The sequence below is a fragment of the Anoplophora glabripennis genome, unplaced genomic scaffold (genome assembly GCF_000390285.2).
Source record: "Anoplophora glabripennis isolate ALB-LARVAE unplaced genomic scaffold, Agla_2.0 scaffold405, whole genome shotgun sequence".
Lineage (NCBI taxonomy): Eukaryota > Metazoa > Arthropoda > Insecta > Coleoptera > Cerambycidae > Anoplophora > Anoplophora glabripennis.
Genome location: NW_019416491.1, coordinates 68241 through 83721, shown reverse-complemented (window position 1 = coordinate 83721; position 15481 = coordinate 68241). Strand labels below are relative to the sequence as shown.

The 15481-nt window shown below is 33.0% G+C and overlaps 1 protein-coding gene across 5 annotated transcripts in view; it reads right to left on the bottom strand.

Annotated features, from left to right (window-relative positions):
• Positions 1-9902, bottom strand: part of LOC108911937 (homeobox protein homothorax) — a 420456-nt gene extending 410554 nt beyond the window's left edge. For 4 of the 5 annotated variants that reach the window (XM_018717012.2, XM_018717015.2, XM_018717016.2 and 1 more), the window contains exons 1-2: positions 9651-9902; positions 4349-4423 (exon numbers count right to left, since the gene is read on the bottom strand). In XM_018717012.2, the coding sequence (XP_018572528.1) occupies positions 4349-4369 (21 nt within the window). In that variant the 5' untranslated portion in view covers positions 4370-4423; positions 9651-9902. The remainder of the gene's footprint in view (positions 1-4348; positions 4424-9650) is intronic. The other variant, XM_018717013.2, reaches the window with a different exon arrangement.
• Positions 9903-15481: the final 5579 nt, after the last annotated feature.

Here is a 15481-nt window from a genome sequence, read left to right as displayed (position 1 = left end):
AAACGTAATACCTATACCTACTCCGCATCGACCAAAGAAGCTTAATTAAAATTTAAATTTATTAAAAACAAAATGCTAATAAGTCATGATTAAGCATAATTAAATATTTCGAAATGTCCCAAAACTAATAAAGATTTAAATTACTGCCGGTAGACTCGATACATCCTCGCTAATTAGGTTGTCTATAGGCAAATTGTTGATCGGATGACAGCTAGCTCTCAAAATTCTTAACTGGACCAGAATCCGGCAGAGATATCTCTACCATGGCCGCTGAAGTCTGATTGATTTTGACTGGGTGCTATGCCATATGGTGCTACTACAGTTTTCCTAACCAAATATTGAATCTATAAGCTTCAAACGGAAGAAATCTCTCTAAATATAACTACTAAAACAAGACGACTTCAAAAGGCAATCCTCAAAATGCTGAAATAGGTTAATTAATTTATCGTAGCTCAATTTCGTGATGGCCTTTATCCGGAGTGATGTTATAGTTATTAGAAGCAAGGATACGAGACAATTTCATTGAATGTTTTCATTTCAATATTTAATGTTTTCAGTAATTCATGGTGGTATGTTTAGTAACAATTTTGTAGAAAATTTTTTATTTTAAATATGTAATTCTTAATGACTGATTATTTTGAGTTTTCCCTATTACACCAATGGATTTGGGCTGAATTTGAAGATTAAGTACATCTTCTACAATCTTTAAAAATTGAAAGGTAGATCTGAAAAAGTTCAATGAAATTCAAAAATTAGAAGTACCTAATATACAAGATATTTTTTATGGTCTGTTTTTGTTCCTTCCTTTTGTTTTAAAATTTACACCTTATGACGTTTGCTACCATCTTGGAAAAATATTAGTTGCTGTTTGGAAGAAATTATATATATTTTTTAATAACATTCTAAAATTATTGTGACTGTCTCATTTTCCTAAAGTTCTATCCAATTCTGTAGAATAAAGTGATACCTACAGCAGAATGTTATATTATACTCCTTGATATTACAAGTTCCCAAAAATGATTTCAAGCATACTTTGTAACTTAGATCCGCATTTGGAATTAAAAAAACTAATATAGATCTAATGAAAGCAGGCAAAGTAATCAAAAGTTTGTGTCTCAATTTTAACAGTTAATTTAGAAATTAATGTCGGGCAGGATACTACTATTTTTTAACATCTATACGTTAATAAAGTTTTATGGTTTCTTGAAGCAGTCAGTAAAATTATTAGCAATTACAAATTAATTCATATTTGTTAATAATTGATTTAGTTTTATTACAGCGTAAAATAATTTATGAACGATAAAACGAACTATCGATTCATTAAATTAACAGAGAGTGCAATGGATTTTGCACAAAAAGATCCTTATTTTTGCTGCATGATTTGTTTGAATGCTTATAGGTAACTCGGCTTATAACAAACTATAGTTTTTACGTAATTTTTGTTCTAGAATACTAAAATGTAGACATAACTGCATGATGAAAAGTGTAAGATACTAACTTCATAGGTAATAAATATTTCACACTTTATTAAAATGTAAAGATTATTATATTAATTTATCAGATATTAATATGAAGCAGAAAGAAAGTACATATTTTAAAATTTAATTTCCTTCCAAATTTTGATCTTTATATCAGATAAGTTATGTATTCTTATTTTCAATATACAGAGAAAAAAATTAGATGTGATGGAAAATATATTTTATAAAATTTACAGCTAGAATTAACAACACCCAAGACGTGACTTTATATTTCATTTTAACAATTAAAAATGAAACCTGTCTAAGGTTTAAGTATATTTCATTTGATGAGTATCAGAAGATGTGCCGCAATGATAAAAATTTATTGGTGATTTTAATCCGGAAAAACGGTTAGAGTCGTTTTATGTTTAACAAACTTTTGAGCATTATTGTGTACTATTTCAGTGCAATTTAAGACCCTTATTTTACCGTGTAGGATATGGTCACAAAGACAATGCAGAGTTTTCATGAGAAAGTACCTGTAACCTGGTGCTAGTGAGGTTTTGAGTAGTTGAAACGTACAGGCAAATTAGGTACTTCTTATTTGCTTATACCTAACTTTTTTCTAAACTTATGTATATTTAATTGACACGAATAGCCAACATAAAAATACCGTCACGTATTTAGCATAAGCTTAAGGCGAACGAAAGCATTAAGGGGCATAAATATTTATAATTTTGGAAAAAATCGCCATATCTACTTAAAATTAAAATATTAATGGCCCGACTCTTTGCGGCTTAAATACTTCGGACTCTCCATAGGAAATATTTATCTGGACATATTAAGATTGTGAGATTAAAGAATAAATGGAATCCTAATATATTTAAGAGTATCTTGGAATTCGAGAGAAATGAAATATTTATGTAAATGACCGTGGTGTATAAAAAACGGACATTTAATCCGGTTTGGTGAAAAAATTACGTCGGTCCGACCAACTTGACACACGTGTGTGATTACATTTCGAAAATATTTTTATTTGAATCCTGTATAAAATAAAAGTAGCACCGATCCATCTAATATCAAATCACTATTAGAAAAATTAATTTCTAAAATATACGAATCTTCAAAATATCATTCTGGTCTGCTAGCTAGCAACTTTCAGGATTTTTTTGGAGTTAATAGGTAATTTTTTTATTAAAAATTTCCCTAACATGTATCGAACGAACAAAAAATATTGCTAATATTTATATAACTGATAAATATATATTCACAAATTGATAATGATTAATGATCACATCTCCAAATATTTCATTTTTTTATAAAAATTAATTACACCAAGTAGGTACCTTAAAACAAAGCAGTTGTTGCTTTTTGGCAAAAGGGTATAAAGCTAGTGTACAAGGGTCAAATGAAGTGACAAGTCTTATTTTTTTTTTCAATAAGCCGAGAAATAATTTAGATAATACACCTGTGTTAAATAAATGTGTTATTAATGCAAAATATGGTTTGATGTTTTAAATTTTTATAGTAGCCCCAGACGCATTTTGATTAGGTACGAAGTTTATTACATGAAAATGTATTCGTCTCATTTTCTATTCCTCATATTTTTATTCTTAAAATCACGTATGGACACTAATCAATAAACATGGAAATTTATGTCATTTTACGAAATTTAAAACGCTAGTCAGTAATAAAAATGCGGATCATTTTACTTATGTAGGCAGATATTAAAAAAAACTGACTTCTCAAAATATTATTTTGGATTTTTCCTTGCACACTACTAATTTTGGATCAGTAACCGGTTGATACGTTTTATATAAAAAAACAGGCATCACAAAATATAAGGAAATCCCTCAAATTCACTGGTTTAACTTCTATTAAATAGATTTGATTAAGATCTAAACTTTACTTCACAAGTAAAAATGAGGTTAAAGTTTTCTGATAAGAATTGGAAAATTGATATGAAAAGAAACTGAAAAGTGCAATATAAATTTTGAATTAATTTAGGTTTACCCTTGCAATAATTAAAATAAGTAGTGCACATAACACAAAATTATTCTTTGGAAGATAACAGTTGCAGGGTAGTAAGATACCGACATACTGCGACGTAATTTTTATTAGATAGTATTTCACATAAAATAGAGACATTTTAACACTGATGCCAAAAATTTAGGTACTAATGTACTTACATTTCAACAAAGAAGTAAGTATTAAAATATAACAGTAGTTACTCTTTTAGTTACAGATCTCAAAAGAAATATAAAAATAAGTTATTTATTATATTCCAACTTGAACTGATTTAATTTCTTTCTCAAGACGTGTAGGAAGCTTAAAAGTAACGCCAAGAGATGATAAATTATATTAACAACGCACATTGTGCTACAATCAGCGTGGACAATTTTTACTATCGTATTTGTTCATGCAAAAATATTAAATTATTGATCATACGTACTTGCAGAGGCGCTAACTTTATAATAATTTAATTGAATTATCTGCTGACTTTTACGGCGCGACAGCCATTATTTATTAATTTATAATCTAATAAATATCGTGTATTATAAAATTCTGCTAACAATGTACCTACCAGGTAGGTAATCCTAGTAGGTAGGTAAATTCATATTTTTAAAGTAATACACAGCAAATTATTTGATGAGGAATTAAAAAGTAAATTATTTGAGATGGACTGGATTCGTTCCATCAAATTGCCAAGTAATTTTGAAACTGTGTCTACGGTTAATGATATTTTTATTACGTAAGTTGGAGGTTGGGTTTTGAATAGCTAAGAAATCATTTTTTGGATTTTTGTGGGGCAGGCACTTATACACTGAAAATTTTGTAGGAAGCCACACTGGTATGACGACAGAAATATTAGTGAAAATGGTTATATTTACATTTTTCTGAAGAACATCCATGATGAGAATTTTGTTCACTAGCGTTTGTACGGCCTTATTCTATAAGAGTTACACCTAAAAATGATTTGTAAGGTAAATGATGCTGTTGAGCTGAAGCGAGGACATCCAAGGAAGCGACACGTTGCCACGGCACTGCACATCTCATCCAGCTAAGGGCACCACACTAACTTTTTAACAGCCTTTTTACGGCAATAAACATAAAGCAGCATATCCGACCGTGCTCCGTAACTACACAATTCCAGACCGTGCCAATTTTATAGGTAAATACGCTGTAAAAATGACAAGGCGTCCCAAATTTTTTACAATAAATCGGGAGACGTTGCGCGACTCCTGTGAGAAATCTCTGCACTGCGGTACTAGGTATCTAGACGAGGCGTCCTTTTTTTATGTAAAGCGACGGCATGCGGTGAAAAAGTCATGTCAATTTACAAACATTTTAGTTCGCCCGTTTCTGCGGTTATTCTATTTTACAAGCGTCGCTGGTAGCTTGGGGCACGAATAATCGCTCATTTGTCGTTAAACGTATTTTATATGGACAGTTTTTGGGGTAGTAAACCGGGCATTAAACGGTAAAACGTGGAGTTTTATGTAGCGCCTCCGGTTAACGCGTTTGATTTTGATTTTCCGCGTCTAATTGGAGCTACTTAAAAAATTAAATTATCACAATTTACAGGCAATAAAATAAATAAATGCTTAAGGATTTAAACGTCTACAGGGAGATAAAGAGGCAATAAAAATACGGTAGTCAACTTAATATTGTCAATATGTCAAATTTTATTACAACTTTCAAAATCGTCTAGCTCTTGATAAAAAACATTAAAACCGCCTTATCAGCCGTACCCTTGCTAATGTTTATTTACAATTTGTCTTAAGCGAAATTAAAGGTAATTTTTATAAGCGAGATAAGATAATATTTTCGGGCATTACGGCGGCTTTTGCGGATTACAGTATTTATTTATCTATACGTTTTGAGCTATTAACGGGACGCTACTTAATCGATTAAGATTTGCCTCAATAAAAATAAGGAATTAGAACGTAATTCCGAAAACTTTTCTTAAAATTATAGCTTTGTTCACACGCCGTATCTCACGGGATATCGCGCTTTATTGGTGACTAACTTTTATCAGCCGATTAGAAAGTAACCTTTTGTCCGAAATTTTTCAATAATATCATCACGGTGCTATAAATATAAATGCGATAAATACACAACATTTATTGGGTATCAGTGGAACTCAGTTTTACCTGATATGTATCATATGCTCTGCACTCGCGCGAAACAAATGCGTAGGTACTTTTGGCCAAATCTAAGGCTATAAACACTCGATCGACATTATTTATAAAAATGAAATTCTGCAAATATTAATTAATATTACCTAATATAAACCATTAATCTCGATGGCTAAATAAATACTGATTAGGCACTACGTTCAAATAAAGGTACCCATACTTAACAGTGTTAACTATAATTATGTGGGTTTATTTAATTTTTTCGCACACACTTCGCATTAGGATTATTATTTATTACCATTTTTGGAAGAGAACAATAACAAAATAATGAACTGTCGCTCAGTTATCGCATTTTTTGTACCTCATTGCAGATTTATTGTTGGAACTGGAAGTCGGGACGGGGCAGAAACTTCGGAATGAATCAATTTATTTGGAGAACATGATTATTATTTTGTAGGCGAAGGAATCTCGATAATATTTTATTAAAGAGTAATAAAAGTAGGGTCGTATCGTTCGCGAACGGAATACGTTCCCGCCCGGAAAGTTTTTATTGGTTGGAAATTTACTCTTTGTGGGGCCGTGAGGGTGCCTCAATTCGGTATTTAATAATACAGATATCTGCCGCGATATTTCACGAAATTTAAAGACGACTTAACCGCGAAATATCACCGGACGCATTACTAGATAATGGGATAAAGGTTATTTAAGTTTTAGTCTCGATTTTAGTAGCTCTAAAGCAGGAACTTGTTGGAATGGTTGTCGTCGTAAAATTTCATGGAGTACTAAACAGACGCTCGGAGCGGACTGCGTTATACGGCCCGAGTTTTTTTACTCTCTCCTCCAGTGTGGAGAGAATGATTTTAGAACGTCTTTTTAACAGTCTGCTCCGCAGTAAACTTTTATTGCCGAGGCGATTTAAATTTTGATTTCGATTTGATACCCCACATGTACGGTCTCACTCCGTTAGGGATGTTTTTGCCGCTCCGGGGTCCATTAGGATTGGGGTCCGACGGATCGAGAGTTTTCCCGCACTTTACACGAGTTTTCCGGTTGTTTCCCAGTTCCGATTCGCCTTCAGCCGAATCGGATGGCGCGCGCTCCGGCTCACTCATGAATAAACATGGAGGAACAGCCTCGATTCGAAAAAATACGACTGGAAAGGAGACGAATATCCTTCCAAACAAAGAGATCACACGGATAAATAGCAGACGGATGATTTTAATTAGGAATAAGTCCGTTTGGTTGGAAGCAAGCGACGGCAGACGGCACGCACGGGTCCTACCGATCGCGTTGGCCTCGAGAGACTTCTTTGTTGGGTGGATTCCTCGTAGCATTCCTCGATGATAATCCAGAATCACGGTGACTGGCTTTTTTCGAGTGGCATTTTACGGTATGCAATCAGGTAAGGTATCTGGCTGCAGCAAAGTGCCTGTTCATCGGTTTTAAGAGAAATTAAAAGTATTCATCGAAGGGATATAGTGCTAAACCGTAATTACGGGGTCAGGAATACGAGATTTCCAACGCACACCCGACGCGGACCGCTTCGATTGTCTATTGAAACATCATTACTCATCTTTGACCATTAGTAACTATTAGTCGCGAAGGCAGACGCTCATGTCCGAATTTGACCGTCTGACTAGAACGCGGATCTATTTCCATCAGTTAAAATCATTCCCATCGTGGTTCTCTTGTTACACTGTAGCCGATTCTTGCTATATCCGTCTAAATCACAACAAAATAATAAATCTTTTATGTGCCCATAACGTTTTTGGTTTTATTTAGCCATGAAAATTTTATTGGCTGTGAGAAACTTACTTTAAAAGATGGATATTAAAATTAATTTCTCAATTAAATTTATAGTGCTACCATTTGTGCCACTAGATTAAATTTACGCAGTTATTTTTCTCTCCAGACGTTGTGTATACAAACGGCGTATTGTACGAATTTAAAAAAATAGTGAAACGCGTCGTGGATTCAATTTCACGTCGGGACTAAGCACTCCGACGAACTCTTAATTCATTATTTACCTATATTTACTCGTTAATGGTACCATTAAAAGGCTATTACCCATAATCATACGAGGTGTATGGTTCTAATAAACGTTTTTTATCGCGAACGTCACTCACTGGTAAACAAACAAGAACGGGTATATTGCGTTAATTTAATTATTAGTGAAATTACACCAGAACTTATACGGCAATTACCAGAAATTGTAAAATGATAAAAACTTTATTTTCTTATTACGTTTTATTCTGTGGAAATGGAAATTCTACTACCAACTCACACAGAGAAATGCTAAACGGGAATGCGGTGCTAGCGTAAAAATAATGAAATGCTTTGGAGAGCACATTATTTTAAAATCGTTTACGGTGTATAGTTAAGAATTTTTATATCCCATAATTATCCTGGCCAGGTAGACAGCAGGACGCTCCGTAGAGCCGGCTTCCCTACCGCACAAAAAATATATATCTTTGCTGCCATCCGTTTTTTTAATGTAACTCATATTTATTCCGTCTATGCCTTTTGACATATTACAACCGTTTCATCATGCCAAGCTCGCGAAAAGCCAGCAAGAATTTGTCGATCTATTATTAACTCTTGGAAATACTTTTCTCTGAATATTGGCGGTCTTCTAACAAAAATACGTGGACGCCTTTGATTTTTATATTTGATGTATTTAACGTTTTCCATAAAACTTGTCATGCGTCGTCTCCGAACACTTGTGAAGTCAAAAACGTTGGCAAGAAGTTTTAATAAAATCTGCTTGCCAAACTGTTTTTTCGCGGATTCGAAAAGTTGCGGAATACCCCGTCTATTAATTATCGGGGAGGGCGAAACACAATTTTCCGGCGTATTCGACGAGCCAGGAAATAGAAGACACTTTAAAATAAATAATAGGTATTTATTTGTAATTAGAATACTCATTTAGACATACAATTCATTCGTTCCGAAACACTCGAAAATTGTTCAATGTGCCAACGGTGAATTTACACTTATTCAAGAAAAGGTAGCGAGGTGAAATTTCTACAATACTATTTCCAATTACGGAACTAGTATATAAACACAAGATGTAGACATTTTTTGTTCGAGATTTGATGGTTTCAGTACTCTTATGGACCGTGAAGAATTGCTTTCCAGATATTTTAACTAACTTTTAATGGAAGATTTGGTACGTAGCGCTATAAAAAGCTCTTGGCTTACGAGCGAGTACTGTTGAGATTTAACCGTTTATATGAAATAGTTTGTTAAAAAAACTATGAATTTCCTAAGATGTCACTGGTTTAATTGACATACAGTGCTTGTTCATTTCGACTTGGTGTAGGTATATTGTTGGCCTAACTATTGAAAGAACCGTAAAAGACTTTTCATATTCAATGTATTTTGAAGAATATGGGGATAAATATATCTGCAGTACAATTTTGATATACCAAAGTGTCTATAAAAATATTTTTAATTATTTTGGTACTCCAATAAATGTTGTGTATTCTTCTGTTAATTGAATTAGTTATTAGTGAACCTTATTGATAGCAATTTTGGATTTGGGGTTCGTTCATGTGGAGGAGATCCGGTTTTTATCAATTTGTGGCGTCAGGTCGGTTTCTAATCGTGTGGCTTGGGCGAGCAGTCGATTTTGCGGGCAAACGGACGTCGCTTGAATTTAAAATCTAAAGGATTTCCAAACGTGGAGAATTAGAATGTACGTAGAGGTTTTCGTAATAGAGTTGGCAGATGAAATTCCGATTGTGTATGCACGCGAGGTACGGGTAGCGTCGGGCACTGCATTAGAATGAACCGCGGCAATGTATCAAATGATTCGCATGTAATATAAATAAGGTCGAAGGCCTCTTGGTTGTAGCCGTCGCATCGCCGGAGCACCACGGCTGCTACAGAGTGCACAGGGCGTGAATGATGGATGTCCTCCGACGCGGCCCCCATCTATTAGCGGCTGATTGATGGCTACGACAAGACGGAGCGTCGATCAATCAGCGGTCGCCGGTGGATGGAGCGTCGCCGTGTCCAACGTGTCGCCTCCTGCAGCGTGTGTCGAGCGTACCCGTGGCTGAGCCATGAACTGCACGCTGCCCGCACTCAGGGTTGATGTCCGAGTCACTGTCGCGCACTGTTTACACCCAAACACTTTTTCGTCTCACTGCACTGTCACACTGGAAGTTACCCACGTGCTGGTAATGGTCCTCGAAGAAGGTACGCCGGCGGCGCATTCATGGGGTCGGTGTGGATTTCGTCGTTGAGGCTGTCGGTTGCGCCGTGCTGCCGTTCCGAAGCGCGTGCGGAGTTCCTGCGCGTTCCGCAGTCGTCTGCCAACTGTCAATCACGCCAGTCGAAGGGGGCAGAGTGGGGTTCAGATGAATGATCTGTCAGCTCGCGGCCCCGCCCCTCTACCAATGGCGGCGGACACGGAGCCCGCGCGCGCGCCCTGGCGGTTCGACGCTGCACTATTCTCTCCCGCCGAACGCCGACGTCCGACGCCGATACCCTAAAAAATTACACCGGCGTCCAAACAACCGGGTAGCGAGTCTCGGTGATGCCCCCTAGACGTACGTGCATCCACATCCGTGGAAATTACTGCCATGGAGTCAGCAAATTCACACGGCGCCATCACCAGCCTTCAGAAGAACCACGAAAATACTTGGAAATGCAGTCATTATGTTTTACGCCCAAATAATTATTCAAACTCTAAGGCGACGGTCACATCGGATACGAATTCGTACAAAAATTTGTTCGTACGAAATCGCATCTGCGGAATATCAGATTCAAACAAATACGTACTCGAATATTTACAAGTGTGAGACGTGTTTACTTCGCCTAAATGTTACGAATTCGTAGATACGAATCTCTGACGCGATCAAACAGTTTTGTTTTAATTAGTTCGGTTCGTACATCATACTAATAACATGAGATGTGAAAATTAAGTGTAGTACAAAAAACAGATTTCACTTTCTCTATTTGTCACGTCATGTCACCATGGAATCAGAAATGTAAGTAATGTCATAGTGTTGAACAAATTGGATCGATTTTGCTGTACTTAAACTTTAACAATGAAGTAAACATGAATGTTGTCGAACCGCGATTTCATATATCAGTTCATTTGAATGATTTGTTAAAAATTTTTGTGATCTATTAGTACGAAACTAACAGATTTTCGTATGTGTTCGCATCCAGTGTAAACTCCGCTTAAAACGGACATAACTGATGACGCACAAATAAATGCTTTAATTTTTATAACTGTGGTCATTAGGTAATGCACGAACTAAAAATTGGATATATTAAGACTGAATCCAACAAAATTAGATTTTAAGCAATTATGAAGCGTCAAAAATTCATGTTTTGATTCACGGCATTTTTTGTTGTTTAGGCTGAAAATGCTATTTTCGCCTCTTACTATGAAAATTAAAATGCCATCTTCTATGGCAGCGGACATTTTTAAAAGAATGGATGTGTTGCTACGTGGAAACAGTAATTAATTATTTATTTATAGTTAATTTTGATTTAAATTCAACATGAAATAATATATGAGTAGAAACTCGACATAAAACATATTTTTCTTTCATGAAAAACGTGCGCGTCATATTTTGTTGCAAAATATAAGTAAGTACTATTATTTTGAAATTGTTGTTATTATATTTTCACTTTATTTTTGATAGGTCTAATTACAGCTACATTTTGTAGTAAGTAGGTAATTGTTACAGTCGTTCTGTGTTAAATTTCTAAAACTTTTAATCAAATGTATCTACAATACTTATGTAGAAGGAAAAAATACATAAATTATGTAAGTACCTACTATTTAAGAAATAATAAAAATGATGCTTTAGGAACCTTCACGTGCACTTCTTATTTCATTGAAGTATTTATTGGTACTAATTGTAAGAACTTAAGGGATAACTATATATTCTAACTTATTAAATATCTAGATATGTATTGTAGTTTTCCTTTTATCTAAACTCTTCATTGTTCCATGCCATAGGTACTTGGATAATTATAAAAATAAAAAGTCAAAGGAAAAGTTAGGGAAAGTAATAACCTTCTTCAAAAATTTGCAAATCGAACGCCAGTAATTAATAGAAAACATCTTAGTTGAATTCAACTATTATTATTATTATATTCAGCTAATATTTAGTTAATTTTAATAGGTAGTCGAATTAATTATTCAGAGAAATTCTAAGATAGATTGTGTAGGTGTATAAAACTAGTTTCTGAAGGTTCTGAAAGTAACTTTTACTTTTTCTGAAAATTAATAACAAATATGTGGGCGGATATATCTTCGAACGTCAATAATTTCATTAATTTCACACGATTGTCATATGAAACAATCCATTTGACTTTAGAACGTTTTAAAGATGTTGATTTCTTTGTTTGAAACACTCACCTACTAATTTCAATAAACATTAAAATAAAACAGTTTCAATATCCGCATAATAAGCTAGTTATTTTTATACACCGATTTATCAACTTTTCTTTGTTTTTAAATGTTTATCAAGTAGATAGTGCCACATAGAGGTATGCACAATGTACATATAAATGTATAGATATACCTACCTACAACATACTTGAGCAAATCTTAAAATAAAAAATTACTTGTATTTTATCAGAAAACTGAAGTTTACTGGTTTTTTGTTTTATTGTTTACATTTTCAACCAACAGAATTTTTACCGTCGCAGTAAAAATTTTTTTCAGAAGTAATATTTTGTATCCACTAGCAGTTAATGACTAACTTATAGTAGAAAATAGAAAACATACTCTAATGTATGGATTAAATTCCCGATCCATTCCATATTTACTTAATAACGTTATAAATCTGCCTGTTTCAATTTAATGCCAATAATAGGTAATTGTTCGAATATAAAATGTTTAGTTATATAAACTTAAAACAACTCTGTGTCCTGTCGTCGGTGGCGCATCACCAGTTAACGACCATGCTGCCAGATAGATATACTACTTATTCGAAAACATATGTTGGAACTGATTCATTATGGTAATTACTAATTGGCCGATTAATTACATTAATTTGACCAAGATTTTAGACCATTCGTTAAAATAATCTATCCCATTTACAACCAAGGAGAAATAATATAAGTGTATATTTTATTTTGATTTTATAATTAATAATAATATGTTATATATTAACACTGTTTTAATTGAAAAACTACCCATCTGGCGAGAAAGTAAATGTCTTCATATGTCCACATTATAACTCAAATGTACCTAATACTTAAAAAAAAAATGTGATTGTAATCACGATGTTCTTTGAAGTGTCTTGAGAATATATACCCGAATTTATCCTTAAAATTTCTCACTGAAAATAACTATATCGTACTAAATTTATTTATTATTTGAAATATGGTGGAAAAATAGAAATTGAAATATAAAATTTTAAAATAAGGATTTAAAAATACCACATAGTTCGTTTTGTGTAACTATATATTACAGTTTTCTATTGAAACGTATGTTATAATAATAATATTTATGATACATTTTTATTTATATATTCTAATTGTTTACTATTGGTATTTAAATTATAAACAAATTAGCTCTTAGGAAATTTGCAATAATATAACTTCTATTTCTATTAATATAGTATATACGGTATTATAAAATATATAAATATTTAAAAAGATGTAGATAATTATACTTTATAAACTAAGTATTCACGTGCTGTATCAACTTGAAAAAATTTTTCTAAAATGTACCTACATTATAAAGCACTTAATCGCTATTGACATTCTTTTGTTTTAACTCTTATCAGAACGATAATGACTCGCAAATATCATTATGAAAATATACCGGCTTAAATTATATTTCGATCTAAAATATGTTTGTGTAAATTTCGTTACAAACAGAACCTTCTATTAGGTACCTATAGGTACAATTTTAGCCAACTAACATTCAAATTATTCTACGTCTTAAACCGGCGATTGTGGCAACATTGTAAATTTTACCAGATTTTCTAGTATTACACATATCAATTTTGTTTAAACAATGATTATACAACATTACGAAAACAATGCACATACTTATACGAAGTATGCAATTTTGATATAAAACACAAACAGTATGCAATTCTTCGTGTCATTGCATATGTCACTAACATTTTGCAGCTCACAAATACCTACCAATAAATAAGAAATGTTAACACTATTAATATTTTCCTCTTTTTGAAGCGAATCCATTTATTATGATTTGTTTTGTAGTATTATTCATAGCCATGATGGACACCACAAACAATACTTAAGAAGTCTGCATATGTGGCAGAAATGAAACGCACTGACAAAATATAATAAAATAAAGTCACGGTTATAACAATTCATCAAGATCTGATCTGTATGATATATTTTTTGGAAAAACATGTTTTTGTAAAAATTTTATAACAAATACTATTTTCTTCTACAAACACAGAGGTATATTTAAATTATAGAACTTAATAGGACAATATTAACAAATTCATATCGATTGCGTACCTGTCTTTACAGCTGTTAGAACTGGCCCTAAAGTACTACCTTGAGGCTTACCTAAAGTTACACAAAAACTGAATGTCTATGTGAACACTTATTTAATTGTTTTTATCAATGTCAAAGTAAAGGATAATCATATAGGCAATGAAAAATGAAAGTGTGTGCATAAAAGTCATCTATATATTGCTTGTTGATATAAGCCAATAAGATTTGAGAGTAGTTTTATAAACGTATTTTGCCACACAAAGATGTTACCTTCTTGTTGAACTAGTTAGCTTTGCCATTCTGCTTCTTGAAATTTACCTACCTGTGGGTACGGAAAAAATGTTTGTAATTTAATATATCACCGCAGAATTGATTTCTTTTACCACATTGTTAAGGTAGTTAAAAGTAGTACATAAGCAACCAATAGTTTTCTTTAATCAAATTAGTATTTATGAAGAAAACAACTTGGTGTTCGTTTTTTAAAAGTTACAAAATTTTTGCGGATTACCGTACAAAATTGTTTCAAAACAAAATTAGAATCTTCGAAGGACCTTGCTCGTAAACTGTTTGTGGTATAAAATGAATTCTGGTGTCGGTTGTGTTATAAATTCAATTACGTAGTTTTAAAATTTATTACCGCTGTATACGTGGTGTAGGCACTATTATCATTATTTAAAAACAGATTTCATATGACGTTAGGATGCATTAAAGATTCCTTATCCTATTCATTCATGAGAGTATAAGTAATATAAAATTTATGTCATTATTATGCTTATTATTCCTATAATAAAACGCTATATTTGAAGATAATAACGTTTTTATCGTCACTGTGGATTCTCAGATCTCTCTAGTCCTTATAATTCCTATTGCAATGTCATTTGTTACTGAAATTTCATTTCAGTTTGTTTAGCTTCTGAAGTAGGCCTTTTTCTTGAAAATTAGACTAATACTTAAAGGTATTCCACACCGTGTCCTATTTCCTTTTAACTTTGTTGCACAAATTATTAGTTAACAAGCGATTGCGCTTAATTCAGCATACATAGCGTATAACAACGCTCTGTGTGGCCGAACCTTAACGTAAATGTAAAGACAATAAACGTATACGTATTTCTAGAATGATTTTTATGAGAGTATAGGACACAAGGAATTCTTTATTTTAATTTTATAATCAGCGCGAGTAATCAACTCTAGATTGTTTTCTTATTTTGTTTACGCAAAGGGTTAATTAGTGTCAACTGTCAAGTGTTTAAATTGACATGGGCAATTTGATAGCAAGAGAATAAATGTAACCAACTGATAGCTAAGTAGATGATTCGGCCTAGATTTACTCAGGACTTTGTGGGTTCTGCCCTATTTCAGATAACCCATAAAAATATAAATTTTATTTTTCCATTTTTCTTATGTTCTTAAATAATTATGATGAAAACGTTT